Raw genomic sequence first — 27,863 nt, 5'->3', positions numbered from 1 at the left:
TAAAACAAATCAAAACTGAAACCCAGTGATTTAAACAAATCAGTGTCAGCTTTCCATAGCAACCAGGGAAAAGAGATTGTGCCTCCCATCGCCATGGGACATTGCCAAGCCGTGACATCACATCCAGCACTGCACTGCCCAATCAAATTCAAAACTCCTCAACCAAACAAAAAGCCAAGACTCTGATTGGCTGGGATTTTGGCAAGCTGCAATGGGATTGGCAGGGTTTAAATTTCATTGAGAGATCGGGCGTGAGCTGCAAGTATTAGTCCAATTGTGATGGGCGTGAGGAGGGTGTTAGTATCAGTTCACTTCTGATTCGGTCAGTGTTTTGATTTTTAGATTTACTGGAATGGTTTGTGCATTATTCCGATCCTATAAGTGACTGACCAGAAGTTAAATAAGCAGAGTGTTGACCCACAGCTTGCTCGTTGCCCGGGTGTATTCACACGAGAGGCAGCTTGAGTTGCCAATGTGGAGGCAGTGAATCCCCCATGTTAACCTGCTCCTTAAGCTCGTCACTGGGTTACTAGGATGCGATTCCTAGGAACCCACTCATGCCTTGTCACCGGTTTTCCTTGAAGTCACTTCCGCCAATGTTTCCCAGAAATGGAAGTGATGTGGAGGGGCATGCCAGGCTGAAAGTTCACTTCGGGCGGCAAATGCCCTTGCAGCGGTTCTGGGTGGATTGGGCAGATGATGCGCCAAGAAGTGAGACGTGATACATTTTGCTCAGAAGAATAAGCAGCGTCAACATAGAGTCAGAGGTTTATAGCATGGAAACAGGCCCTTCGGCCCAACTTGTCCATGCCGCCCTTTTTTTTAAACCCCTAAGCTAATCCCAATTGCCTACACTTGGCCCATATCCCTCTATACCCATCTTATCCATGCAACTATCTAAATGCTTTTTAAAAGACAAAATTGCACCCGCCTCTACTACTACCTCTAGCAGCTTGTTCCAGACACTCACCATCCTGTGTGAGAAAAATTGCCCCTCTGGTCACTTTTGTATCTCTCCCCTCTCACCTTAAACCTATGCCCTCTCGTTTTAGACTCCCCTACCTTAGGGAAAATATATTGACTATCTACCTTATCTATGCCCCTCATTATTTTATAGACTTCTATAAGATCACCCCTCAGCCTTTTACGCTCCATAGAAAAAAGTCCCAGTCTATCCAGCCTCTCCTTATAACTCAAACCATCAAGTCCCGGTAGCATCCTAGTAAATCTTTTCTGCACCCTTTCTAGTTTAATAATATCCTTTCTATAATAGGGTGACTAGAACTGCACACAGTATTCCAAGTGTGGCCTTACCAATGTCTTGTACAACTTCAACAAGACGTCCCAACTCCTGTATTCAATGTTCTGACCGATGAAACCAAGCATGCCGAATGCCTTCTTCACCACTCTGTCCACCTGTGACTCCACTTTCAAGGAGTTATGAACATGTACCCCTAGATCTCTTTGTTCTGTAACTCTCCCCAACGCCCTACCATTAACTGAGTAAGTCCTGCCCTGGTTCAATCTACCAAAGTGCATCACCTCGCATTTGTCTAAATTAATCCATCTGCCATTCGTCAGCCCACTGGCCCAATTGATCAAGATCCCATTGCAATTGGGGATAACTTTCTTCACTGTCCACTATGCCACCAATCTTGGTGTCGTCTGCAAACTTACTAACCATGCCTCCTATATTCTCATCCAAATCATTAATTAAAGGGTATCATTCCAAAGGAGATGTAGGAGCTGAGAGGCCTGGGGATATGTGTGCACAAGTGTGCACATTTAATGGGCAGCATGATGGCCCAGTGGTTGGCACTGCTGCTTCACAGCGCCAGGGACCTGGGTTCAATTCCGGCCTCAGGTCACTGTCTGTGTGAAGTTTGCACATTCTCCCTGTATCTGCATGGGTTTGCTCCGGGTGCTCTAGTTTTCTTCCACACTCTAGAGTGCACTGGTTAAGTTGATTGGCCATGCTAAATTAACCCTTAGTGTCAGGGGGATTAGCAGGGTAAATACGTGGGGTTACAGGGAGAGGGCCTGGGTGGGATTGTTGTTGGTGCAGGCTCGAAGGGCTGAATGGCCTCCTTCTGCACTGTAGGGATTCTTGAATGGTTGTAGATAGCAGGCAGTTAAAAGGCAAACAGGATTAGAAATGGGGGCACAGAGAAGAAAACTAAGGAAATAATAATGAACCTTTATAAAATATTGGTTTAGCCTCAACTGGAGTAGTGCATCCAATTCTGGACATTTTAGGAAAGAGGAGGTGGTTTGAGAGGGGGTGAAGATTCATGGAAATGGTTGCAGGTTGAGTTTCAGTTACATTTTTAGGTTGGAGAAGGTGGAGCTGTTCCCTTTAGAGTAAAGGTGATGAAGAGATTTGATGGAAGTATTCAAAATCATAAGGGGCATTGACAGAGTAGATAGAGATAAATTATTCCCTTCAGCAGAAGAATTGAGAATGAGAGGAGTCCGAGTTAAGGTGACTGGCAAAAGAAACAAGGTTAACATGAGGGAAAGCCCTTTAATGCAACGAGTGGGTACAATTTGGAATGCACTGCTTACTGCTTGAAAAGGTTGTTAAAGCAGATTCAATCATGTCGTTCAAAAGGGAATGGTATAAGTGCCTGAAGGAAAATGAATTACAGTGTCATCGGGAAATAGAGGGGCAGCTGAACTAACTAAATTGCTCTTTCAGAGATCTGGCAAGGGCTCAATAGGCCAAATGGCCTGTTTTCATGCTATAGCCATTCAATACATTCTAGAAACATTCCTCCAAATGATAAGGACACAAGAAACCCTTTAAATATGACACGCTGCGTTGAGTGCAATTTTTGAGGCTAGGTCTCTCCTTCATGCCACTGAAATCCTGGGAGAAGCCGAATCTAACCTTTACACTGGTATTACATTCTTCAGCAAACACTGCATTGGCTGCTGCAATACTACTGAAGCACTGCCTCACCATCAACATCCCACTCAACAACTTCCCCACCTCATTCCATTTATTGCTCATTCATAACCTCCCAACAACCAAAAAATTGGCCCACTCAAGTCATCCAAATGAGTAACAGGTCTTGAATGAGGACAATTCATTCATCAAACACTGCCCATCAGTGTGTAATCGATCCTCCACCCAGGAGAATGAGGTCTCTGGTAGTTGTGTTATTTTCTGAAGAGGGATGCACAATAGAGGATTACTGTAAGCGACCCTGACCAATGAAGGGCAACAAGCCTAGGCAGTCAAGAACACCATCTTCCCTGGAAGCATTTAACAGAATTTATTAAAAAAGAACTCACCTAGGCCTCAGTTTCATCATTTATTTTATTAAATACAACCACACTTTGACACTGAAGAGTGTTTCAATAAGACTATAGTAACGATGCTGAGCTAACTCATTACAACTTCACAGATAATTTATACTTACTTGGATTTAGGTATTCCCTTCTTGAAACAAGGGCAAAAAAGAAAGTCCTCCACAGTTGCACAAGATAGAAATTTGCATAAATTCACTTGTGCTTTGATGGCCACTGTGCTTCCTGACATCGGAGTATTTTTGAACAAATGAAACTTGGAGAGGTTTAAAGCTGGCAAACAAGAGATTTTGAACATCAGGTGGAAGTCCCACCCAGTCTCACTGAAATTAGTCAGAAGAAAGTTAATCCAATAGCTAGCTCCTTGTTACTGCAGGTTGAGCAGCATCCGCAAGATAGGGATGAAGTGAATGATAGATTAGCCCTGACCAGAACAAACCTGGAATACTTAAAAGGTTTGGAGGTTTCATGTCATCACGGTTCCACCATTTTTCTTTCTCCGAGCTTACATTCCAGACTCCCATTCGAAAAAGCAAGCAAAATTTTGGCAGTTGAAGACACACAGTTTCAACAATTCTCACAACCAATGGCAACAGCTAATTCAGCCTCTCCACCATTTGGTCGTATGACAGTCTTTAAATTATGACTGCCTCTTAATCGCCACTGAATATTAGTGATAGATAACCAATGTGTAAACCCATCTCATTGCTGAAGTATGGCCAGTTCAAAAGCCTCATTCACAACCGTGCCATCCAGTATAGGAAAACTTCTCACTTTAACAGCCTAATGAAGGATGAAACTAAAACAAAAATCAAGTCTCCTATTTCCAGAACCAGAAAATTGGACAAGTTCCCAGAGAGCCCAAGGAATGTTTCAATGAAGATGATTAGGAAATATGACTTGGATTTGTAAGGCATGTTTAAAAAGGTAAAACTTTTCAGGTCCTTCACAGGAACATTGCATCCATAGGTATTGTATAGAACCGTATGATCAAAAAGCAGTAAAATATTGAAACCATCTACTTAGTAATTAGATACAGATAAACATAAGAAAAGCAAATATTGCAACTGCATTGACAGTGACAAAATACAAATTAACCTAACTTGTATATGTCCATGGCCTGACCCATATACAGCACTGTCTACATTATTGAATACTATACTGAAAGAATACACATATTTACGCAAGAGAGTCTAGAATTGGGCAATAAAAATTATATCTCATCAGCAAGAAGGGTTTCAACAACTTGGCTAATAACTTTTTTAAATCATTGTGGGGGGATCGATAAACCTCACATTAACAAAAAGAGCTCAAAAACTAGGGAAGTAATCAGAAGGTCAAATAGAAATTCCAGTAGAATTGTCACATAAAAGGCAATAGACATAGTTACGAGGGGAAGGCCACTCAAGTGAAAAGAATAAGTAGGTTTAAGACACTAGATGATGTGTTTCTAAAGAAAGAAGATATTTAGGGATAAGAGGAGGGTCAGTGTTGCTGAAATCCAAATTTGTTTTGGCCAGGGTGACATTTTTATTTTTCCATAAGTCGTTGACCAAACACAGGCCTGTTACCTCCCACAAGAGGAGGAAAAGTAGCGGAAAGATTGGTCTTGCACCATGTGCAGAAATTTTACTCATTTCAACTGGTGCCAACATTTGTATACTGCTGCAAACAGCAAAAACATCCCAGGAGTGGTAATAAAATTTGCTAACGAGCCACACAGCTCCATTAGGTCATGTGACCAAATGCTTGTCGATACCAGGAGGTTTACGAAGCGAATTAAGGAGAGAGGTGGAGAGGCTGAGGGAGGGAATTCCAAAGCTTAGGAACTGGACAACTGAAGGCACAATTGCCAATAGAGGATTGAGAATCTAGGATGAGGAAGAGGCTAGGACTGGATGACAATAGAGGTCATAAAAGGTTACAAGATTGACAGAGATTGCAGGGTGATGCAGTAATGTCATAAACTTGGAATTTCAAAAAGCCTTAGACAAACTCATGAGATCAGAGATTGTGCAGTCATGGGGCAAGAAGCAGAATAAATGGTCAGTTGGCTACAGGCAGAAAGTATGGTTATAAAGGAAGTTACCCAAACTTGCAGTAAGAAGTGGTGGTCCACAGGGACCAGCACTATTTATCATTTATATCAATGATTTATAATTGACAATTGGTCGTACAATTTCAAAATTTGAGGGTGAAGGCAGCGAGTGTTTTTGACAAGGGAGGTGATGCGTTTTGCCAAGAGGAATAAGGAGATCACATATACCTTGGAAAATAAGAGTCTAAATGCATTAGAGGAGTACAGGGAAAAGTTTAAAGTTTATTTATTTATTGATCACAAGTAAAGCTTACATTAAAATTTCAATGAAGTGACTGTGAAATTCCCCTAGTCGCCACACTCCGGCGCCTGTTCGGGTCAATGCACTTAACCAGCACATCTTTCAGACTGTGGGAGGAAATCGTGGAGCACCCGGAGGAAACCCACACAGACACGGGGAGAACGTGCAAACTCCACACAGACAGTGACCCAAGCCGGGAATCCAACCTAGCTCCCTGGCGCTGTAAGGCAGCAGTGCTAACCACTGTGCCGCCCCTAAAAACTAGGGATGTTAATCGCAGAGTATTTAAAGCAGCACGCAGTTTAATAAGACAAACGAATGCAAACAAAGCACTGAAGACCACTCTCAGAGGAGGATCATTGAAAAGCAGAGAAGTTATGTTAAACTTACACAGATCACATGTGGAACATTGCGCATTGTTCCAACTTCACCATTACAACAGGGATATAGAGGCACTAGTGAAGATGTAAGGATGATGCTAGACTGAGAGATTATAGTCATCAGTGAAGACTGAACAGGTAGGATTCATTCTTCTAGAAAAGAGGGATGATATACAAGAGGTCTTGAAAATTTGGAAGAGGTTTGAAACAGCAGGCAGAGGGGATGTTTCCAATTCTGAGTGCGTTCAAATCTAGTGGTTATAGGCAGAAATATAGCCACAGAAACCAAGAAGCAATTCAGTAGATTTTTTTGTAAAAGTTAAAACGTGAAACTTGCTACCACACAGTAGATGAGATGAAAAGCATTGATGCCTTCATGGGGAAACTGGATAAGTAAATGAGGAGAAAAGAATAGAGGGAGATGCAGATATGGTTAGATGACTTACTGCAGCAAGAGGCTCACATGGAGCATAAGCATCAGCGGAAACCAAGTGGGCCGAATGGTCTGTTTCCATGCTGTAATTTAAATTTAATTCTATTTAAATTCTGGTTTGGACTGAGTGAGTTGATAAACTCTGAAAAATGAGGAGTCAAGAGAATACAGTAAAGTGGCATCAACCCACAAAGATCTGTTCAGAACCATGAGTGTTAGTTTAGGTAAAGTTCCAGATGAAAGAGTAATGATCAAGATAGTGAACCTTCTGAAGTGCATGCCAAAGTTTTTGCTTCATTAGATATTGTTGCAGATATTCCAATGCTGTGAAATACAAGAGACCCAACAGCAACTACCAAAATGATGATTCTGGTGTGTAAGCTAATCAAACTATATTCGTTTTGAAACATGTTTGATGTTTTGTCCCTCGTCATACAAGACAATACAAGAACGAGTCCACCATGGCATGGATTAGTGGCCAAATGCAATAGCCACTTGTATAAACTAATTGTTCCTTTACTTAGGAGTGCCTAGGAGAGCGTAATTTTAGATTCAGTTAGAAAGTCAGACTCCTCACATATGAAGAAGCCAAGAGTTAATTAGTCCTAACTTAGGAACACATATTGAAGTCCCGGATGCACGGAGGTAATTTTTTTTGAACCAAAACAAAAAGCTCTAATGAAAGAACGGAATCATAGAATCCCTACAGTGCAGGAGGAGGCCATTCGGCCCATCGAGTCTGCACCAACCACAATCCCACCCAGACCCTATTCCCATAAACCCACATAGTTACCCTGCTAGTCCCGACACAAGGGTTAATTTAGAACAGTCAATCCACCTAATCTGCACATCTTTGGAGTGTGGGAGGAAACCGGAGCACCCTGAGGAAACCCACGCAGACATGGGGAGAATGTGCAAATTCCACATAATGGCCAGAGGCTGGAATTGTACCAGGGTCCCTGGCACTGAGGCAGCAGTGCTAACCACTGTGCTGCCCTAAAGGATTCACGCCAAACATTTTCAAGCCAAAGACAAGATGGCCAAAGTAGAGACAGGAAGGTTGAGCATGATATTCACGCTGAAAGTCATGGGTGATATCACTGCTAATCTTGAGGAGCAGCAAGTGCTGATCGCAAGCCCGTAAACAACTTTTTGTTCAAAATAAAGCACATGGGGAAAATAATGGACTTCCTACAAATTTCAGAACGCAGAACCCAACATCAGAATAATTTGTTCATTTTTCCATTAATGAGGTACTTGAGTATAAACCATGATTATGTAAACTAAAGTTTCTTCTTTGAAGAAGTTAGCAAAACTGCAGCAAGGGAGCAAATTGGTGTCAACAGGAGCTCATAAATACCAATTAAGTTGAAAGGCAGTTCAATGATGCAATTGAAATATAATTATAACATAAACCACACACAGAATTTTTCCTGTAGTCAATTAAAGATCTGAAGCAACTGTCAAAACTACCAAATGAAAAAAGATCCAGTTGTTACTGAAAAGCTGGAGAGGAAAAGAAAACAACAAAACTACTGCACATACTAACAAAGGAGATACACAAGTCAAGAGAGCCAATCCCTAGCCGGTAAACATACAGTTCAAAAACCTGCAGAACACGGAACTTAGATTTTTTTCAAAGCGCACTAATTTTAAAACATTTGTTTTTTTTCATAGATTCGTACAAAAATTAATCACGTTTATTAGGCAAAAATACATGAAATGTAGCTAGTTTATCAAACAAGCAGATCAATGATTCAATACAAACCCATCGTACCAGTTTCCAGATACAGGACTAAAGTGAACAAAAAGAGTCATCAACGTAATCGCCGAAATGAAAGTGGGTCAGGGTACACTCTGAACAGACAACAAGGAGTGACTTCAAACCAGTAACAATCTCTCTTCAGACAATGACCAAAATGATCATGAAACCACCCACTTCTATGGTTCGCCTGACTGGCAGTCTCAACCTAAGATTACACACCCTGGTATCAATTCAATACATCTCAGCACCACCAAAAAATAAATCAAACCAGAAAACGACCTGCTCATTTGAAAGCCTATTGCCAAATTTTATTCATCAGTGGTTATCTTTGCCCAGCACAAAGTCTTCACTTATTGTAAAACAAATCATCAAATTTCTTGTGCAGTATGTGATCAACAAAAAAGTATGTCCAGACTGGGCCCCAAGTTTCACTCATCATAAAACTGTTTGCAACTGTGCAGCAGTAGTTAAAATTCCAGTCTAAAGAACATGCAGTGCCTGGCAAAGGAATATGATGGAAGGGGATTGGTTACATTGCTTAGAATTAACCCTTTAGGGTGTTCATCACAGCATATTCATTTGGTGCAAATTCTGGTTATTCAGCAGGGCAAGAGTTAAAAGTTACGACAAACCTTCGACTTCTGATGTGTACACCTCCAATGTAGTGTTTTTTTCTTGTGCCCCGCAAAAAAAAATGTCTAACTACTGTAAGACCATCCCAAGGAGAAAAATAGCTTTGTGTTATTGGTATATCACACCAAAGACTTGGCTTACAACATGGAGCGGGAGGGTGGGGTAAGAGACACAAGTGAGTAGTCCAACAGTTTGAACACAGAATGCAGATGATTTGGGAAACAAAGAATTGATTTCTACAGCTACCAAAAACGTGTACCACAGCTCTTGAGATTCAGAAACTTGCATTACCTATTATTAAACTTGCTGTACAAAAAGTTTAAAATTTACACAATCCAAGCTGCCAAACCGTATAAAAGTATCAAATTTCACATAAAACTGTACAATTATTTTTCAGCAGGTCCAAATAGCTGGACAAACAACCCCCAAAAATATACTTCTTTTTAAAAAATGCATTCACCCTGTGTATAACAAAATTTTATGCAAGGATTTCTAATTCTATACAGCAGTGCATCTACCTATATATATATATATATATATATATAATATTTATATAAAAAGATGAATAGTTCTTTCAAGAAAAACATGACATGAGAAAACATGGGCAGATGGGTGCAATCACTGGTGGAAACAAGGCACTTTCTTCCAGGTTGCAGTTATTATAAACATTGTTGACATGAAGAAACAAAATCAGGTGGGGTTGGTGTGTACACACAGACTGGAACAGTTCCAAGGATGGGTTAACATTAATGTTTACACAGTCAGGGAGACACACGAGGTGAGTTTGAGGTAAAACTCTATACAGAAGTGGTCACTCTTTTAATGGCATTATTGACCTCATTTTTGTTGGAGTCCAGTCCTTTAGCAGCATTCATGTCATTCCTCAAGTTCTCTGCTGTCTTTTTCAAGGTCTTCAGTTCTCCTGGGTGTGGAGTGGCTCTCCTCAGAAGTGTGCCCTAGACATTAAATGCACAATTAGTAAACAGCAGGTGGTTCCAACAGGAACTCATTTGCCGCATTGGAAGCTATCCAATGACCAGCACCCAAATAACAAGAAATCTTTTGTTGATTCTGGTGAACATTTTCTTTTCTTACTTACTGTGATACCAAGGGGCAGTTCTGTTTAAGTACATGCGTATTTTCAAGTTCATAATTTTCTGTGGGGTAGGCAATGTCAAACTCCTACAAATCTTATAGTTCTGAGAGTTATTCCAAATTAAATGGAAACAACAAGTGGGACTTGTCTCTCTCTCTCTCTATGACTTCCAGCACCTTTTAATGTAGCAAAGCATCTGAGGTGCTTCACAAGAGTGTTAAAAAGCCAAAAAGTCACCTAAGGGGATACGAACAAGACAGATAGTTAAAGGCTTTACATGAATAATGGTTGGAATGCGAATACTTACAACTAATCAAGTCTTTAAGAAACAAAACAACATGAGTGGAGAGAGCATCAAGACAGGCTAAAAAGATGTGTATTGTCTCCAGACAAGACAGCCAGTGAAACTCTGTGGGGGTTACAAATAGTGGGACATGAACCCAATATCCCGGTTGAGGCCGTCCTCGTGTGTGCGGAACTTGGCTATCAGTTTCTGCTCAGTCGTTTCTTAAAGACTTAATTAGTTGTAAGTATTCGCATTCCAACCATTATTCATGTAAATTGAGTCTGTGTCTTTATATGCTCTGTTTGTGAACAGAATTCCCACTCACCTGCAGAAGGGGCTTGCAGCTCCGAAAGCTTGTGTGGCTTTTGCTACCAAATAAACCTGTTGGACTTTAACCTGGTGTTGTTAAACTTCTTACTAAGGAATTAGACACCAGGCATAAGTGTGTCTGGTCTCAACTCTTCAGAAAAGAGATTAATGGAACAACAGGAAGGGTAGCATATTTGAAATAGGAAAGGAATACACTTTTATTTGAGCCACAGTGTTAAACCCATTTAATTTTCATATCCCTGAAAGACTATAAATGACCACTGAAACCATGTCAATTTTATTTAAATGAGTAATAGCTAAACACAAAGAGATTAGGGTAAAAGAGCAAGGAGATTGAATTAGAATAAATTGCTCCAATGAAACTTAATAGACCGCTGACTAGAAGACAGCAAACTTGCTTTCTAAGCTACAATAAAAGTTTAATGCAATCATTGTAATATCACACAAAGCTCAGTGCATCTTGAGCAGTTGCTAAGAGATGTTAATATTTAGAATGTATACTTGAGACAGGAAAAATAAATCTCCCAGGCTGTAGTGGCCACCTAATGTGAGACTCAATTTATATGGCTCTCAATGCTAGTAGCACAGATTACTGACATGGAAGGAAGCCAAACAGTACTTCATTGAAAAAAATTGCAATGGCCCAGATTTTGCAGTAGAAATAATGGTGGGACGATAGTGCTCACCATTATTATAAAGTAAATCAGACAGCAACTTTTGGCGTCATCACATTCACAGTTTATTTAGGATTATACAGGATTATCTAGGATTTACAGCAGAGAAACAGGCCACGTAGCCCAACCAGTCCATGCCTGGGTTTATGCTCCACCTGAGTCTCTTCCCATCTTTTTGCACCTAAATTCACCACCATAGCCCTCAATTCTCTTCCCTCTCTGACACTGTCTAGGTCCCCCTCAAATGCATCTATACTATTCACTTCAACCCACTTGGGTGAAGAAGTTTCTCTTGAATTCCCTATTGGATTTCTTGGTGACTATCTTATATTAACAGCTTCTAGTTATAATCTTCCTCAAGCAGAAACATTTTCTCTGCATCTACTCTATCAAAATCTTTCAGAAATTTAAAGACCTCTTTAGCTCAATCCTCAGTTTTCGATTTAAAGAGAGGAGAGGTGCAGCCTGTCAATGCTTTCCTGATATGTATAGCCATGGATTTCTGGTATCATCCTTGTCAATCTTTTCTCTACCCTCTCTTTTGCCTCTATATGGCAACAAGAATGGCACACACTACTCCAAGTGAGGTCTATGTTTTTATTCAGGTTTAGCATATCTTCCCTACTTTTCAGTTCTATCTTTCTTAAAATGAAGTCTTTTGATTTGATTTATTATCACATGTATTAACATACAGAAAACGACTGTTCTTGCGCGCTATACAGACAAAATATATCGTTCATAGAGAAGGAATCGAGAGAGTGGAGAATGTGGTGTTACAGTCATAGTTAGGGTGTAGAGAAAGATCAACTTAATGCGAGGTAAGTCCACTCAAAAGTCTGACAGCAGCAGGGAAGCTGCTGCTCTTGAGTCGGTTGGTATGTGACCTCAGACTTTTGTATCTTTTTCCCGAAGGAATAAGGTGGAAGAGAGAATGTCCGGGGTGCTTAGGGTCCTTAATTATGCTGGCTGCTTTGCCGAGGCAGTGGGAAGTGTAGACAGAGTCAATGGATGGGAGGCTGGTTTGCGTGATGGATTGGGCGACATTCACGACTTTTTGTAGTCTGGTGCATGGTTTGCATTTTTAAGACGTTGCCAACCTGTGGCACAACATTTACTAATTGGTGTATTTGTATCAAGATCCCCTTTGTTTCTCTACCCCACTTAATCTTGCATTTCCAAATAATAAGTAACCCTCCCCCTATTCTTCCCATCAAAAATGTGTTACCACACAGTTATCGGTGTTGTGCGCTATTTTCCAAATATATATCCATTCTGAGAGTTCGTTAATGTCCTCCTGTCATTTATTGAAGTCCTCTCCAGTATTGACTATGTTGCCCCACCCCAATGTAGAGCCATCCACCAATTTAGAAATTGTATTTTTGATTCCAATATCCAACTCACTAAAGCAAATTTTGAATAACAATTGTCCCAGCACCATCATCGTGGAACACGCACATTCTGCCTTTCTGATCCTTACACACATAATCTTTGCTTTCTGTCTTGAAGCCAACTAACAATCCATTTTGTCACTTGTCCCCACATTCTTTGATCTTATTCGTTAGTCTATTATGAGCCACCTAATTGAAGGCCTTTTGAAAATACGGACAATTGGATCTACCACATTACCATTGTTACCTCCCCAAAAAAATTAATAAGGTTGATCAGGTAAGATTTTCCCTTTTCAAATCCACACTGACTACTGATTATTATATTTTTCATTTCTAGATTTCTTATGTTCTCTCTTTTGCCAAGGATTCCATCATTTTTCCTAACATTGATGTTAAACTGACTTGTCTATATTTCACTGGATATATTCTATTCCCCTTCTTAAATATAGGAATTGTGTTAGCAATCCACCAGTCCTCTGGGATTGTACCCTTTTCTAATGAATTAGAAGTACTAATGCTCTTCCTTAAGTTCTTCTAAAGTACATGTATGCAATCGATCAGGGCCAGGGACTTTGTCCTCTGAGTTTGCTTATTTTGTTCAATATATTCTTTTGCAAGAGCCGGCAAAAGGAGGACCTGGAGGAACTCAACAATGCCTAGCGGTTTGGATGAAAAGAGAACCTGGAGACAATCAGCAACATCTAGAAGAGCTATCCAATCCAGTCCAGTCTGTGGCTCCAGAGTAATCGATTTGTTGGTGAATATTTTGCTCATTTAGCTCCATGCAGTTTATTTGTAATTGTAAAGCTTTATTAGTTGTAGTAAGATTTTTAAATTTTTTTTCATGAGATGTGGGCATGTTTGGATTAATTGCCCTTGAACTGAGTGGGTTGCTGGGCCATTTCAAAGGGCAGTCAAGAGCCAACCACATTGCTCTGGGTCTGGAGTCACATGTAAGCTCGACCAGGTAAGGATTTAGATTTCCTGGTCTAAAGGGCATGAAGTGATTACATTTTTACAACAATCGACAATGGTTTCATCATCAATATTACTAAGACTAGCTTTTAATTCCAGATTTTATTTCCTCCTCCTGAATTTTTTTCTGTAATTATGTTTCAGCAATCCTCATGTCTGGTCCCTCCCAATGCATACTTGCATGGGCATTTTAGCTCATTTTTAAACAGTATTTCGTCCATCTTCATGTTTCATGTGGAATAAAGTTAAATGTGGCAATCTGGAAGCTGATTTCCCCTGCTCCTCCACAAGCTTTGTTCCCCCAGTACCCCATCAAGACATTTGGCATTTAAATACATGCAAGGATGTTTAATTGCAATGCTTAATCCACTAAACACAACCGAAAAAGTTAGGCTGGTGCATTCAAGTCTGAGTGAATCTTTAATAATGTCATTAGGTCTTAATTAGAACAGAACAATCCCTCTGGCCCCAAAAGGTAAATTTCATAGTTACAAAATCTCATTCTTCCAAGAGTTAAATTATTGTTGGAGATTTTGAAGGAAGTATCTTCACCTCTGCCTCTTTTCTCACTCTCTTAATCCCATTTTTCTCTTTCTTTATTTTGATTTCTGTACCAGATTTTACATGGTATTAAATATTCTAATTTATACTTCCTGGTTTATACGCTGTGTGTCTCAGTGAGGATCCTTCAGTCTGACTAGTTAAAGGGTCACACTATTGGTTGCCCTGCTCATTTGCCATTGATCCCCCGCACAGGAAACAGTGCAGGAAATGATCTTCAGTAACTGCAAAATGTTGCTCAATAGCACGGAAAATTCTGTGGGCAGGTAAGCACAATGAACAATAAGCGCCATTCCTTCACCAAGGATTGCAAAATCCAGGTCAGTTTAACAGGGATTCTACTCATTCTGCTTCATAGCAAATAAACAACATAGCAGAAAATTGTAACCTTGTTTATGTCAATTGTTATTTGCCAACTAATTGTTTAAATTTCAGAATATTCTCTTACATTAATGTAGTATTAAGAACTATTGCTTCAATAGTCTCAAAAACCAGTTTATACTGTCCACAAAACAGGTTGAACTGTAGTAAGTACATGTATTTTGTTGGATTTAAAATGTTGGACAAACAGAGTGTTATTTTGTACATTAAAAAAAACTTTAATGGACTTCCATGTAATGTTTATTGAATGCAAGATAAAACTAAAAATTGCAAGCAACCATTTATAGAATTAGTATCTTTAGCATCTAAATCCTGCTCAGACATCAGGCATCTGCTTTTCCAGTCAGTAAACAAAGGCTTACTAAGTGGATGGGATTTGACGTACGTGGATATCAGCTACATCTACATTTCAGCAACAAAACGAGTCTCAATTTATAAGACGTGATAGGGATTGATTTGTGATATTTTGTAGTTTACAATGAAGGGTAACTAGAACTGGTTTACTGGAGTTGTAAAATAATGGCAGAGGGTAAATGAGCCAGAAATATTCTCCACCCTGTTTGGTGCTGCCACTGGAGAAAGGCAAGAAGAGTGAGAAACATCTTTGATCTATCTCTTTCTTAGCCAAGTCAAAACAGAAAGTCAGCGTGGGGGAAATGCACAGATATAAATGACCATTCTGCAGTTCGGTAACAAAGAGAGGTGGCACATCAGCTCAGTCATCCTTTTTCTTTGTTTTATTCCCCTCGCAAACATTTTTATGTTGTTATTGCTGTGTTGCATAAACACTGCACGGTAGTATGTATTAGGTCTGTTGGTACCTGTAAACACTTAACACTGAGACTCTTATACAGTATTCACACATGCACATTAAACTGCAGGTTGCTCATTTATATCAGTGTCTTTATATATAGTCCCCCACACTGACCTTCTGCTTTGGCTTGGCTGAGAAAGAAATGGATCAAAGATTTTTTTCTCACTCTTCTTGCCTTTCCCCAATGGCAGATTAGTATCAGGGCCTTGCCTATTCTGTGATGAGGGAGGATCAGTTTATTTATTACTGTCACAATAGGCATACACTAACACTGCAATGAAGTAAATCAATAGGAAGAGGTGGTAATTAGTGTTTCGGGCTGCTCCAAACTGAAGTGATGTACTTTCTTGCTGCCTGGAGTGACAGCTTGGTGAGCGCACAAGAGGCAGTGGTTCCTCGTTTGACTCGCAGTAAGCAAAATTAATACAGAATCAGATCTCATGGTTTGTAAGTCTGGTAATAGTTAAGGTTATCTCTAGAAGTTCCAGTCAAAATGTCTGGAGCCAATGGCAAACAAGAACATGCAATGAAGTGGCAGTCCATGGTTCTGACACTACTCATTTGGAAAGGTCCAGGGAGAACTTACAAAGTCTGTGTGGGCCAACAGATATGCAGTTAGAAATTTTGTACCATTGCTTTTTCAACCTGCTGCTGATGCGAGATAGTTACAATTAACTTTTAGTTGTCCCTCCTTTTACTTCAACTCGAATGAATGACCTGAATCAGTGGTTCCCAACCAGTGGCACTGAAAAAAGATTCAAAATGAATCAAAATTCATGTAATTAAACTAAAACTAATCTTCGTCTTCAGCTTTGTGGTCGGCATCTCCCAAGACCCGACGGAGTTTGGGACCCCAAGCATGTGCCAGCTGGGAAAGAGCTGCACGTGTGCAGTTTAGATTTTGTATGTTGGTCAGGGCCATGCACATGACCAATGGGATTTCGAACTGAAGACAAACGTCCCATGTATCGGCACAAAAAGTGAAAACTCAAAAAGGGCCCAAAAACCCTGGGAGAGCAAGAGAGACAGAGAGAGATTTAAAAAACAGTATTGCACAAAGGTATTAGATGCAGCAGAGGGAATGTCCAACATTGCATGCGGCTAGTTAAAATGGGGTTGGCTCACACTAAATTTGAGATGCTTTGAGCACAGCAACAGTCACGGTTTTGTGAAAGGTGAAATGCATTGTTCAGTGAGACACATTTTGACATTATTCATTGCAGACATGCCTTCAAGGGACTTGCAGCAAGAAAAACTGGATGGTTTGGCGCATACGAATAGGGAAAGGTTTGTGGGCCTCTGCAGTCCCCATCCCATCTTTTCCAGGTTGTTGGAGTGCCCTTTTCCAGAGAATTAGGAAGGGAAGGATGGCCCTGTCAATCTGGCAGCACTTACCTTCATTCCTAGACAGACGATTTGGTGAACTAATCCAAATAGGAATGGTCCTTTTTCAGTCTGCTGTCAACAAGACAACTTTTCAGTGGAGGAAGGTGGATTTAGGACGATGGTTAACTTATACCATTAATTATTTACTCATTTGCACATTGAACTGCCTCAGGTAACCTGCAATGCACTCAGCAGCATTAGCGTGGATGTTTAAAATGCTGCTCCAAACCATTAGAAAAACAGTGCATTTAGATAATAGAACATAGAACATTACAGCGCAGTACAGGCCCTTCGGCCCTCGATGTTGCACCGACCAGTGAAACCAATCTAAAGCCCATCTAACCTACACTATTCCAATATCATCCATATGTTTATCCAATGACCATTTAAATGCCCTTAATGTTGGCGAGTCCGCTACTGCTGCAGGCAGGGCATTCCACGCCCTTACTACTCTCTGAGTAAAGAACCTACCTCTAACATCTGTCCTATATCTGTGACCCCTCACTTTAAAGCTATGTCCCCTCGTGCTAGCCATCACCATCCAAAGAAAAAGATTCTCACGATCCACCCTGTCTAACCCTCTGATCATCTTGTATGCCTCTATTAAGTCACCTCTTAACCTTCTTCTCTCTAACGAAAACAACCCCAAGTCCCTCAGCCTTTCCTCATACGATCTTCCACCAGGCAACATCCGGGTAAATCTCCTCTGCACCCTTTCCAACGCTTCCACATCTTTCCTATAATACGGCAACCAGAACTGTACGCAATACTCCCAAGTGCGGCCGCACCAGAGTTTTGTACAGCTACAACATGACCTCCTGGCTCCGAAACTCAATCCCTCTACCAATAAAAGCTAACACTCCGTACGCCACCTTAACAACCCTATCAACCTGGGTGCCAACTTTCAGGGATCTATGCACACGCACACCGAGATCTCTCTGTTCATCCACACTACCAAGTATCTTACCATTAGCCCAGTACTCTGTATTCCTGTTACTCCTTCCAAAGTGAATCACCTCACACTTTTCGGCATTGAACTCCATTTGCCACCTCTCAGTCCAGCGCTGCAACTTATCTATGTCTCTCTGTAACCTGCAACAATCTTCCGCACTGTCCACAACTCCACCGACTTTAGTGTCATCCGCAAATTTACTAACCCATCCTTCTACGCCCTCATCCAGGTCATTTATAAAAGTGACAAACAGCAGTGGCCCCAAAACAGATCCTTGCGGTACACCACTAGTAACTGAACTCCAGGATGAACATTTCCCATCAACTACCACCCTCTGTCTTCTTACAGCTAGCCAATTCCTGATCCAAACCGCTAAATCACCCTCAATCCCATGCCTCCGTATCTTCTGCAATAGCTTACCGTGTGGAACCTTATCAGACGCTTTATTGAAATCCATATACACTACATCAACTGCTTTACCCTTATCCACCTCTTTGGTCACCTTCTCAAAGAACTCAATAAGGTTTGTGAGGCACGACCTACCCTTCACAAAACCGTGTTGACTATCCCTAATCAAATTATTCCTTTCCAGGTGATTATAAATCCTATCTCTTATAATCCTTTCCAAAACTTTGCCCACAACAGAAGTAAGGCTCACTGGTCTATAATTACCAGATTTGTCTCTACTCCCCTTCTTGAACAAGGGGACAACATTTGCTATCCTCCAGTCTTCTGGCACTATTCCTGTAGACAATGACGACATAAAGATGAAAGCCAAAGGCTCTGCAATCTCCTCCCTAGCCTCCCAGAGAATCCTAGGATAAATCCCATCCGGCCCAGGGAATTTATCTATTTTCACACTTTCCAAAATTGCTAACACCTCCTCCTTATTAACCTCAATCTCGTCTAGTCCAATAGCCTGTATTAAATAATAACTATATAAGGATTAAAGAAATCGAAGACTTATGGAAAACATCATTGGTTTCCTTGACTGATTGAAAAAGATATTCCTGCACCATATGGAAATTAGCTCCTCATCCATTACCTTTTCTTCATCGTCATCATCGTCGTCATCTAAGAAGCGTATTGCACTGATTCTGTTCATTGCACGTTCATTCCACATTTCATCAGACATGTCATTCACCAAGCTTTCCAATGCTCCACAGCGTGGCAAGTTATCTGCTGGAAATTGGTTTGAGTACAGTCAATGACTTAAACAATTTTACAAAAAAGAAATGGTAATAAGCTTGCATTATGTTTATATTTTTAGTAATTAAAATTATTTATAAGCTACTCGGTTTTAAAACAGAGGAAAATCACTCTTTGAACATTTTTCTTCATGAAAGAGGAAATAATATGAAAGAAGCCCTTCAATACTCAAAGTGACATTAGGACTTTTGGTCCAGTTTTCTGCTGCTGAGCATCTGTCTCTGACTTGATTTGGTGCTTCCTCACAGCTTTTCCTGCTCATCAGCAAATAATAGATTTAAAAACTGACTATAATATATTAGAAATCAGAATAACATCCATCTTAAATATCAAAGTTATTCCTCATCTTTGGTCCAAAGATACAGCAGAGACAATATGACTTAGGGCTTGACTGTTATCCAAATGTAATTGGACTTTTATGCCAGAGGACAGGGTTATGTTATAGCTGCATTTCCCAACATTAGGAAACACATTTTCTAGGCCTAAGGGGTTATTGTGGTTGGGAGAAGGGACTAAAGAAGTAAAGTAAACATCACAGACACAAATCAAAATACGCACAGGAACATGTTCAAGGAAGAGAACAAAATCAAAACTTAATCAAAGAAGTAGTTTAAAAAAGTTAACAGGATATTTGTTTTTTTTTAAAATGCGTGCGCAACAAGAGTTCTTTTCACTGAAAAGGGGATATGCCTTTTAAGAAACTAGGAATGGTGAAAGCACAAAAGGGGAATTAAATTATGTAAGGAAAACTCAAGGAACATTAATGAAGAGTGTAGATAAAGGTAGAGAAAGTGAGAAAATAAAAAATGCGAGCAGGGTTGAAAGGAAGAGCAGAGCAAGTAGTGTGTTCACAATGGAACTTTAAAATAGTGGAGAGAAGGCATTGAAAAAGTATACAATGATACTTACATCGGCAGAAGGTAAATTGAAAAAGCACAGAGAAAGAAAATAGAGCACAGTGAGGCTGAAAAGAAAATAAACAGGCAAAGAAAAATGCACAATGGGACTTGCAAAAAAAGCATTAGGAAAAAATATTCATACGTTCCATAAAATAAATGAATTGAAACTCTAAAATGTCAGTAATAACTATGTACATCACAGAAACATGTGTTTGTCTGACCTGGCTAAATTCACATGGAATGAATTAATTATTTCCACATCATTGTACACAATATTATGCAAACCATGCAGCTACCATTTGAATTAAACCTGCTACAGTTGATTTATCAGTTGATGCCTATTGGATAACCATCCATTTCACTTTCTACATGGGATGTGGGCGTTGCTGGCTAAGTCAGCATTCATAGCCTTTCCCTAGTTGCCCTTCAGAAGGTGGTGGTGAGCTGTGTTCTTCAAGCACTACAGTCCATGTGGTGTAGGTACATCCACACCAATATATTTCCAAGACAGGATGGTGAGTGGCTTGGAGGGGAAATTTCAGGTGGTGGTCTTCTCATGCATCTATTCCCCATGTCCTTCTAGGTTGCAGTGGTTGTGGATTTGGAAGGGGTTGCCTAAGAAATCTTGATGAGTTCCTGCAGTGCATCTTGCGGATGGTCATATTGCTGTTCCTGTGCTAAGGTGGCGAAGAGAGTGAATGTTGTGGATGTGGTGTCAATAAAGCGGGCTGATTTGTCCTGAATGGTGTCAAACTTCTGGGGCGTTGCCGGAGCTCATCCAGGCATGTAGCGAGTATTCCATCACACTCCTAAAGTTGTGCCTTGTAGATGGACAGGCTTTGGGGAGACAGGAGGTGAGTTACTCTCAGTGCAGGATTCCTAGCCTCTGACCTGCTCTTATAGCCACAGTACTTACATTGCTAGTCCAGTTCAGTTTCTGGTCAATGGTAATCCCCAGGATGTTGATAATTCATTCACTTCCTTGAATATACTCCCGTGTACAGTTCCTGTGTTTATTTTCACTTGCGTCTGTGATGTTTACTTTATTCTTCCATTTTTAGCCCCTCTCCTCGCCCCTTTTTAGCCCCTCTCCTCTCCCCTTTCCCAACCTCAATAGCCCCTCAGATCAAGAAAATGTGTTTGCTTATGTTGATAAATGCAGCTTAACATATTCCCTATGGAATGCAAGAAGAGCATTTTATTTACGATTAGCAATTTGAGAGTAATTATGCCCTTCTTGTGGGTCGTACAGCTGAACAGACTTAATAAAGTGTTTATTTACATATTTACCCTATGTGATTAAGACCTCATTGAATGCAATGTTTGTAGACTGCAGAAACATGGAGCTCGCACATAAATTAAGCCAGAGAGAAGAGATGAATCATTAAGAGGCACAGCATGATTTTGTTCAGTTCATGGATCGGGAAGCCTCATAGACATGATCAGAAACACTGGCTGCAATGGGCAAGGAGATTAAGTTGTCTTTTTGCCAGAGCAGCTAAAAACTGCATATTGCTTCTGAAATATCTGAGTGAACAGAGGCAAGGATTCTGTTCAGTGGAAAAGATGATACCCAGGAGCCACATTTGGGAGCACCACAGCTTTAAGAGTCAGTCACATTCAGATGGGTCCCAAGTGCAGGGTCTGTCTTGAATTTTTTTTTGGTACAGTGATGCTCATCATTCCTTTAAGTGGGCTAAGTGGCATGGTGGCACAGTGGTGAGTACTGCTGCCTCACAGCGCCAGAGACCCAGGTTCGATTCCTGGCTTGGGTCACTGTCTGTGTGAAGTTTGCACATTTTCCCTGTGTCTGTGAGAGTTTCCTCCCACAGTCCAAAGATGTGCAGGTTAGGTGCATTGGCCATGCTAAATTCTCCCTCAGTATACCAAAACAGGTGCCAGAGTGTGCTGACTAGGGGATTTTCACAATAACTTCATTACAGTGTGAATGTAAGCCGACTTGTGACTAATAAATAAACTTAAAAACAAGCATTCAGGAGTGTGCTGGTGCTGCCCAATTATTCTCAGCATTAGCCAAAGCTGCAACATTATTTTCCACTTTTGATGCGAAGTGATTGTCTTTTAAACAAATTTTGAGGGCAGGTATGCACTGGCATGCCCATGAAGCAAACTTATGATTGCCTCTTGCAGTATATTCTCCAGAGACACATGATGCCACGTCCAACTGAACAGAATCATGCCCAGCACAATGGAAGTGAATACTTATTTAGTCATCTGAGACAAGATGGATGGATGGCTCAATACCCCTGATTATACTGGTTTGTCTGGTTTTAAAATAAATTGTCCAACCTGCGGTCTTTTATTTTTAATCCTATGCAAATTGATGGTGCTTTAAAATACAATGCGTGAACATATGCTAATAGCAAAATCCTTTCCTCAAAGCAATATCATTTAAGCAGAGGAAGTAAAGATAGAAAAACAGCGACTGGTTCAGTGCAATAAAATAACAAAAGTTTGGATCAGGAATTGCGTGATAATAACTCAAATGCATTGTGAGCAATTGGTACGTAACTCTGAAGCATGGAGTGAAACTCAAGCAACATAGTATGGTGACAGGCTGTGCTCGAGTGACAATTCCTGGTTGCTTCCACTGCATACAACATCATTGGATTACCCACCATCCTTTTCCCTGATGTTTCACAGATCCAGTGCAAGGAATTGTGTATTATTTTTCAATATTGCCGCAGGCAAAGCAAAAGCAGGTGGGAAAGTAGAGCAAGGGTGAAGTCGACTTTGAAACAGGTTACTGAGCAAGTGGAAAAATGAAAGGAGATCCACATATACAAGCAAACATGAAAATGATTCCCCCATGCGGCAATCAATCTAGTTTTTCAAGAAAACTAACTGAAACACATCAATCCTTCTAAAACTCTTTCCACGTGCCCTTTTCTGACGAGAACATTATAGTATTACTAATGGCAGATACCATACCATAGTTATTCTGTTCAGAAGGCAGTTGAGGAAGCAATACACAGGTCAGAACCTTTTCGTGCGTTTCCACATCAATGTCAGTCTGGAAAGTTAGAAGAGGCTGTGACTGGTTTTCAGACAACCAGAGGGCCTTCAATTTCAAGGTGGTCAGTGACAATGGCAAGTACGTCAACCTGTGTCGAACAAAAGAAGGTGGCAATACAATATAAATAAACCGTTAAAAGCCTCAGACAGTTCAATGGGTCAGCACCTCCATTGTTCTGAAGTGCCATTCCCATCAAGTTTGCGTATTTCTTTCTCCACTAAACACACTTTCATTGGCGTGTCAGGAAGAAGCAAAGAGTGGAGACATGGCCAAGCGTAATCTGCCTGAACGGGAAAGAATGCACGGGAAAAACAGGCTTAACAATTGGTGGGTAAATTATTGTGAGCCACAATCATACGGTGTTTTAGGACTGGTGGCAAATTGCCTATAGCTGTATGTTGGGAGTAATCGCTCTCAATTGGGCACCATTGTGTGGTTCATAGAGTCAAATGAAAATTAACAGTTCACATTTCTGTGGGCTAATACTTCATCACAAGCAATAATACAAAAGTTATTTAAAGAAATTGAATTATTTACGAGTTCTTTTGTTTCAATTTAAAGGTGTAACGTTGAGTGGCACAGCATTGAAAATGAAAATAATCGAAAGTGAACACATGAATTATGACTATCAGCCAGTAGTTCCACACAACATCAATTCACCTCCTGGCACTGATCGGTTACAGTAAATTTTACTACTTGTAAAACAGACACATTCGTACAGGACATTGATACCTCACACACCAAATGAGACATCAAATTCTGAGGCACAGTACAAAGCCACTTCCCCTACAATTTCCTCCCTCCTTTCCTGAAAGCACAGGCAGCAATGTGAGGCAGACACTCATTATTTTATCCACATGACCATTACTTTTGCGTGAACTTATGATGAAAGTCAGCACACTATTTAACCAGTGGAGGCCTCACACTTCGGACAGGTACACACTCCAGCAAAGAGATCACTGAAGATGCATCAGTCCTGGGGAACCACAGCTAATTCTTTTCCCTCTGTATTGAGACCTGCTAAAGCCACACAGATTAGGGTGACATAAACAGAATCAAGCAGCACAGGGTGAGCTTTAACATTAAATCAATTTGACCTGATTTTAAACACTGCTGCTCATGTCCATCCCTACCACTCAACATCTTGATTCTGACTATGCAATGTAATTCTAAATTTGACTGTGAGTAACAATTCTACTTTCCATTAATTTTTTAAAAGCATCAAAGTCGGCAAATTTTGCAAGATTCTTAATTGGTGGTAGATTCCAGGTAGCAATAAATGGCACTTGCAGAGACACACTTTAGGGCATCTTTTCAAATTTCATTATCCAAAACATAGCTTATACTTAATATAAGGGAGATTTAGTCTGTCTGAATACCGGCAGAAGTAACAGAGGGGCCAGGGTCGTTTCATCCAGCCAACAGCCTGCGATGTGCTTATTTATGGAGGAGTTGAGCTGGGAAGAATGCAGGGGTACACTGCAGCTGCAAAAGGAGGACCAACACATTGGCATCCCACTCAATGCACTGCCCGTGTTATGGGCAGCAGGGTAGCACAGTGGGCGGCACGGTGGTACAGTGGTTAGCACTGCTGCCTCTCAGTGCCAGGAACCCGAGTTCGATTCCAGCCTTGGGTGACTGTGTGGAGTTTGCACGTTCTACCCGTGTCTGTGTGGGTTTTCTTTGGGTGCTCCGGTTTCCTCCCACAGTCCAAAGATGTGCAGGTTAAGTGGATTGGCCATGGGAAACAGAGATAGTGTGGGTAAGATACTCCGTCAGAGAGTCGGTGCAGATTCAATGGGCCGAATGACCATCTTCTGCACTGTAGGGATTCCATGATTATCATTCAGATTAGCAAATGCTTTGTCCACAGTTATTGAAGGAAGATGTCAGATTGCAACAGCTCCTTTCTGCTGAAGAATTGTTCCTTCTCTTGTTGTGAGCAGGTTAAATATTGTAGGGGTGGCGGTTCATAAGCGTGGTGAGGTTGCTCACAGTGAAATAGTCTCTGCATGATCTCTAATCAGGTGAACTGGAGACTGAGCACATCCAGAATGTGTGCAACAGAGTACTTCAATTGTTATACTTTATGCAGCATTTTGTGGAGTGAGAGATTTTGATACAAGATTTACACCCCCTCATTACGCTCCAAATGAAAGCAATGACAGTCATTTTCTCACATCACTGGGTGACCTTAGTCTCTGTATTTGCTGTTGTCATGGAAAACTGCATGGATTAAAGGAAGGTTTGTTCACTGGACAGCTTGGTTGTAACAGATAACCTCTGCTGAATTTTCAGGAAAATAGCAATACTGGACTTTTAAGGAATAGTTATTGATATAGAACTCATTTTTGCTAAGTTCATTAAGGTGAAAAATGCATTTGTAAAGCTCCCAGAACGCACACAATATCTAAAAATGAATTTCAAAACAATTCATATTCTGTCTAGATCATTGCACTTTTAAACCTGTTCTAAATTGACATATAAATCATCTGCATTTCACCACCAGCACTGGCGTTTCAAACAGTATCCTAATTTTTCACTATTCTTATCATCTTCAGTAGCTTTCTGGTAGCAAAGTAAGCACATCAAAAATGCCAACCTGTTACCTCCAAAACATATTTACCTGTTTCCAGCTAAGTCCAGCACGTGAAGCTCAGTAGCCTGTGAAATTTCTGGCGGGATTCTTGTTAATCGGTTATCTCGTAGACTGAAGACGTTAAGGCTACAGCACCCACCAATCTGCATTTGAAAACAAAGGGGTTAGGAAAGTCTCCACATGCCCTGCTGTCTCTAAGGATTAGAATTTACCTTCCAGAATGTGATCCTAATTCAGAATTTTCAATTTACTACTACACGTTCTGAGGGCAAATATCTGGGTTGTTACAACAGTGCCTGCAACCAATACCAATTACGAAATCTAAAATAATAATTGGCCCAGATTTTCTGGTCAGCGGTGAAGTATAGGCACTGACCATTGACCACAAAGGAAGCTGCCCATAAAGATCTCGTGATCACTGTGGCATGGTTTTCCCCTTTCCGGCGGCAGCTTAAATCTGGCACCAGGTCATGGAGATCCCAATGCACCCAACAACAATGATATCATCAAACAGGGTACACAGCCAATCACATTGAAGTATCCTTACAGACAGCCAACCAGGAAATAAATGGTATTGAATTTTTCACTTTCAATTAATAAGTTTTTCAGAGGGCCAAAAAAGTAACTGGATTAAACATGTGGGATTATGGTAGCAGCAGAAATATCATAAGTTTCAAATAAATTAAAAATGTTTTCTTTATACCATGGAGAAGTTTGAATTCCACAAACACAAAATTAGTTTCTCAAGGGCAGCAAGCTGTTCAACAGTAATTACAAATTCAGAGGACTATTAAAAATGTAATTGCATCACATTCAGTGAGGTTGAACTTTTGCAAGAATTTTTGCAATAAGACAAATAGTGTCGAAGGGCAAGTTGTCAGTTTGGTCGTTTCTACTTTAAAAATTTTTTTTATTCCATCCAAAAAACCAAATTAAACTGAATTAAATTCACGGTCCCCACAAGAGAGACAGGCAAAATCCAAGCTGACAAGACATTGCATCCCATCTTGGGCTCGATCAAACAAAATCCAGGCTGGCAAGATAAGGCTTTGCTCCCCCTCCCAGGCTCGATCTGATGCTTCATTTTAGCCAAAAGGCGAGATGGCTTTGAAAAATTGCATTAGGCGATGCCACAGTTGAACTTCATCAGCTACCCTGATCACTGACTCTACCCTTGCCTGGGATATCAACCTGTCGGATCATTGACTCTTCCCTGCCAGGCAAGTATATTTCTACTTTCTTGCAAGTCTCGGGATACCGTAGCCTGTGGGGAGATGCAGAATGAGTGACAGCAACACCTGGATTTCCACATTTAACTGTGCATGTACAGACTCTAGTAGTTGCTGTCAGTTTCAGAGAAATAATGATGGTGAACCCTAACAGTTTTGGCATCATTATTACCACAAAGTTCCTGGTCAATGATGGTACCGAGCATGCCGAGGCATCCCATCAGGGCACCATTAGGAAAACCTTTTTTTTCCCTCCACCCTGTGGTGTGCAAAACTTATTTTGCAATGTAACTTAATGTAATGGAAATATATGTTGATAATGGCACTGCAGACCTGGGACTTCAATAAAAAGTAGGACCAGTCTATCTCCTTAACCACTGAGATTAAGGGTTGAGGAAGAAACAGAAGAGAAAGACAGAAAGAAAAAGGGTGAATTCAATCCAAAATCTGGAAGAGGAAAAGTGGGAAGACACAGGAAAGTAAGAACAAAACTTTAAAATTTTAAACTACGTTTCAAAAACCAATTCTCTATGCACAGTAATAAAATTGGAACTGTTTAAACTGCCCAATCTCTGAGCCACAAGAGATCGACTTGCACTGCGTTCACAATTATCATATCGTCAAAAAGCTACTCATGCAGTTAAACCTCAGGCCCCACTTTCAGCAGTGAGTTCCATAGGCAATTAAATGAAAATCCATCAAGTTTTAAATCAACCAGCAAGTTCTGGAGACAAGCAGTACACAGCATATCCCGTAATCTCTTGAAGCTGCGAACCAATTTGTGCAACCAAAACAGCGTGCATCATTAACCTGCTGTTATTTTCCGGCAAGTCCTGTCCGAATGTAAAAGAGGGAAGCTTGGGGTTGACTGGAGTGGGGGGAGGTTGACAGAACAGGTTATAGTTTCTTTTCCTGTCCCCTCTCCTTACTAACAATATTCCTCCATTTTGTAGCAAAAAAACATTTTAAAACTAGACATTTTAATTTTTTTTGTTGCCTTCCAATGTGCTGTGGCCAAACGGGTCACCTAAAATGGCGATTTGTAAAGCACTCTGGGACAATTGGGCAAGAACTAAAACGACTGTAACTCAGAACACTGAATACACAGGATATGGGTCATCTCCAGGACAAAAGAGACTTTCTGGTCAAACTGGGTTGTTTACCAGACATAGGGACGCCGTAACC

At 40.6% G+C, this 27,863-nt stretch overlaps 1 protein-coding gene across 2 annotated transcripts in view; it reads right to left on the bottom strand.

Annotated features, from left to right (window-relative positions):
- The window catches only part of lrrc1 (leucine rich repeat containing 1), a 250,060-nt gene that overhangs the window by 55,207 nt on the left and 166,990 nt on the right, over positions 1 to 27,863 (bottom strand). The window contains exons 11-14 of one of the 2 annotated variants that reach the window (XM_078213275.1): positions 25,477 to 25,592; positions 22,766 to 22,938; positions 18,751 to 18,887; positions 9,699 to 9,818 (exon numbers count right to left, since the gene is read on the bottom strand). In XM_078213275.1, the coding sequence (XP_078069401.1) occupies positions 9,699 to 9,818; positions 18,751 to 18,887; positions 22,766 to 22,938; positions 25,477 to 25,592 (546 nt within the window). Of the gene's footprint in view, positions 1 to 3,309; positions 9,819 to 18,750; positions 18,888 to 22,765; positions 22,939 to 25,476; positions 25,593 to 27,863 lie in introns of those variants that run through there. The other variant, XM_078213276.1, reaches the window with a different exon arrangement.

The sequence above is a fragment of the Mustelus asterias genome, chromosome 5, assembly GCF_964213995.1.
Source record: "Mustelus asterias chromosome 5, sMusAst1.hap1.1, whole genome shotgun sequence".
In the NCBI taxonomy this organism is placed as follows: domain Eukaryota; kingdom Metazoa; phylum Chordata; class Chondrichthyes; order Carcharhiniformes; family Triakidae; genus Mustelus; species Mustelus asterias.
Note: the sequence above shows the minus strand (reverse complement) of the source record. Positions and strands in the feature narration are given on the sequence as shown.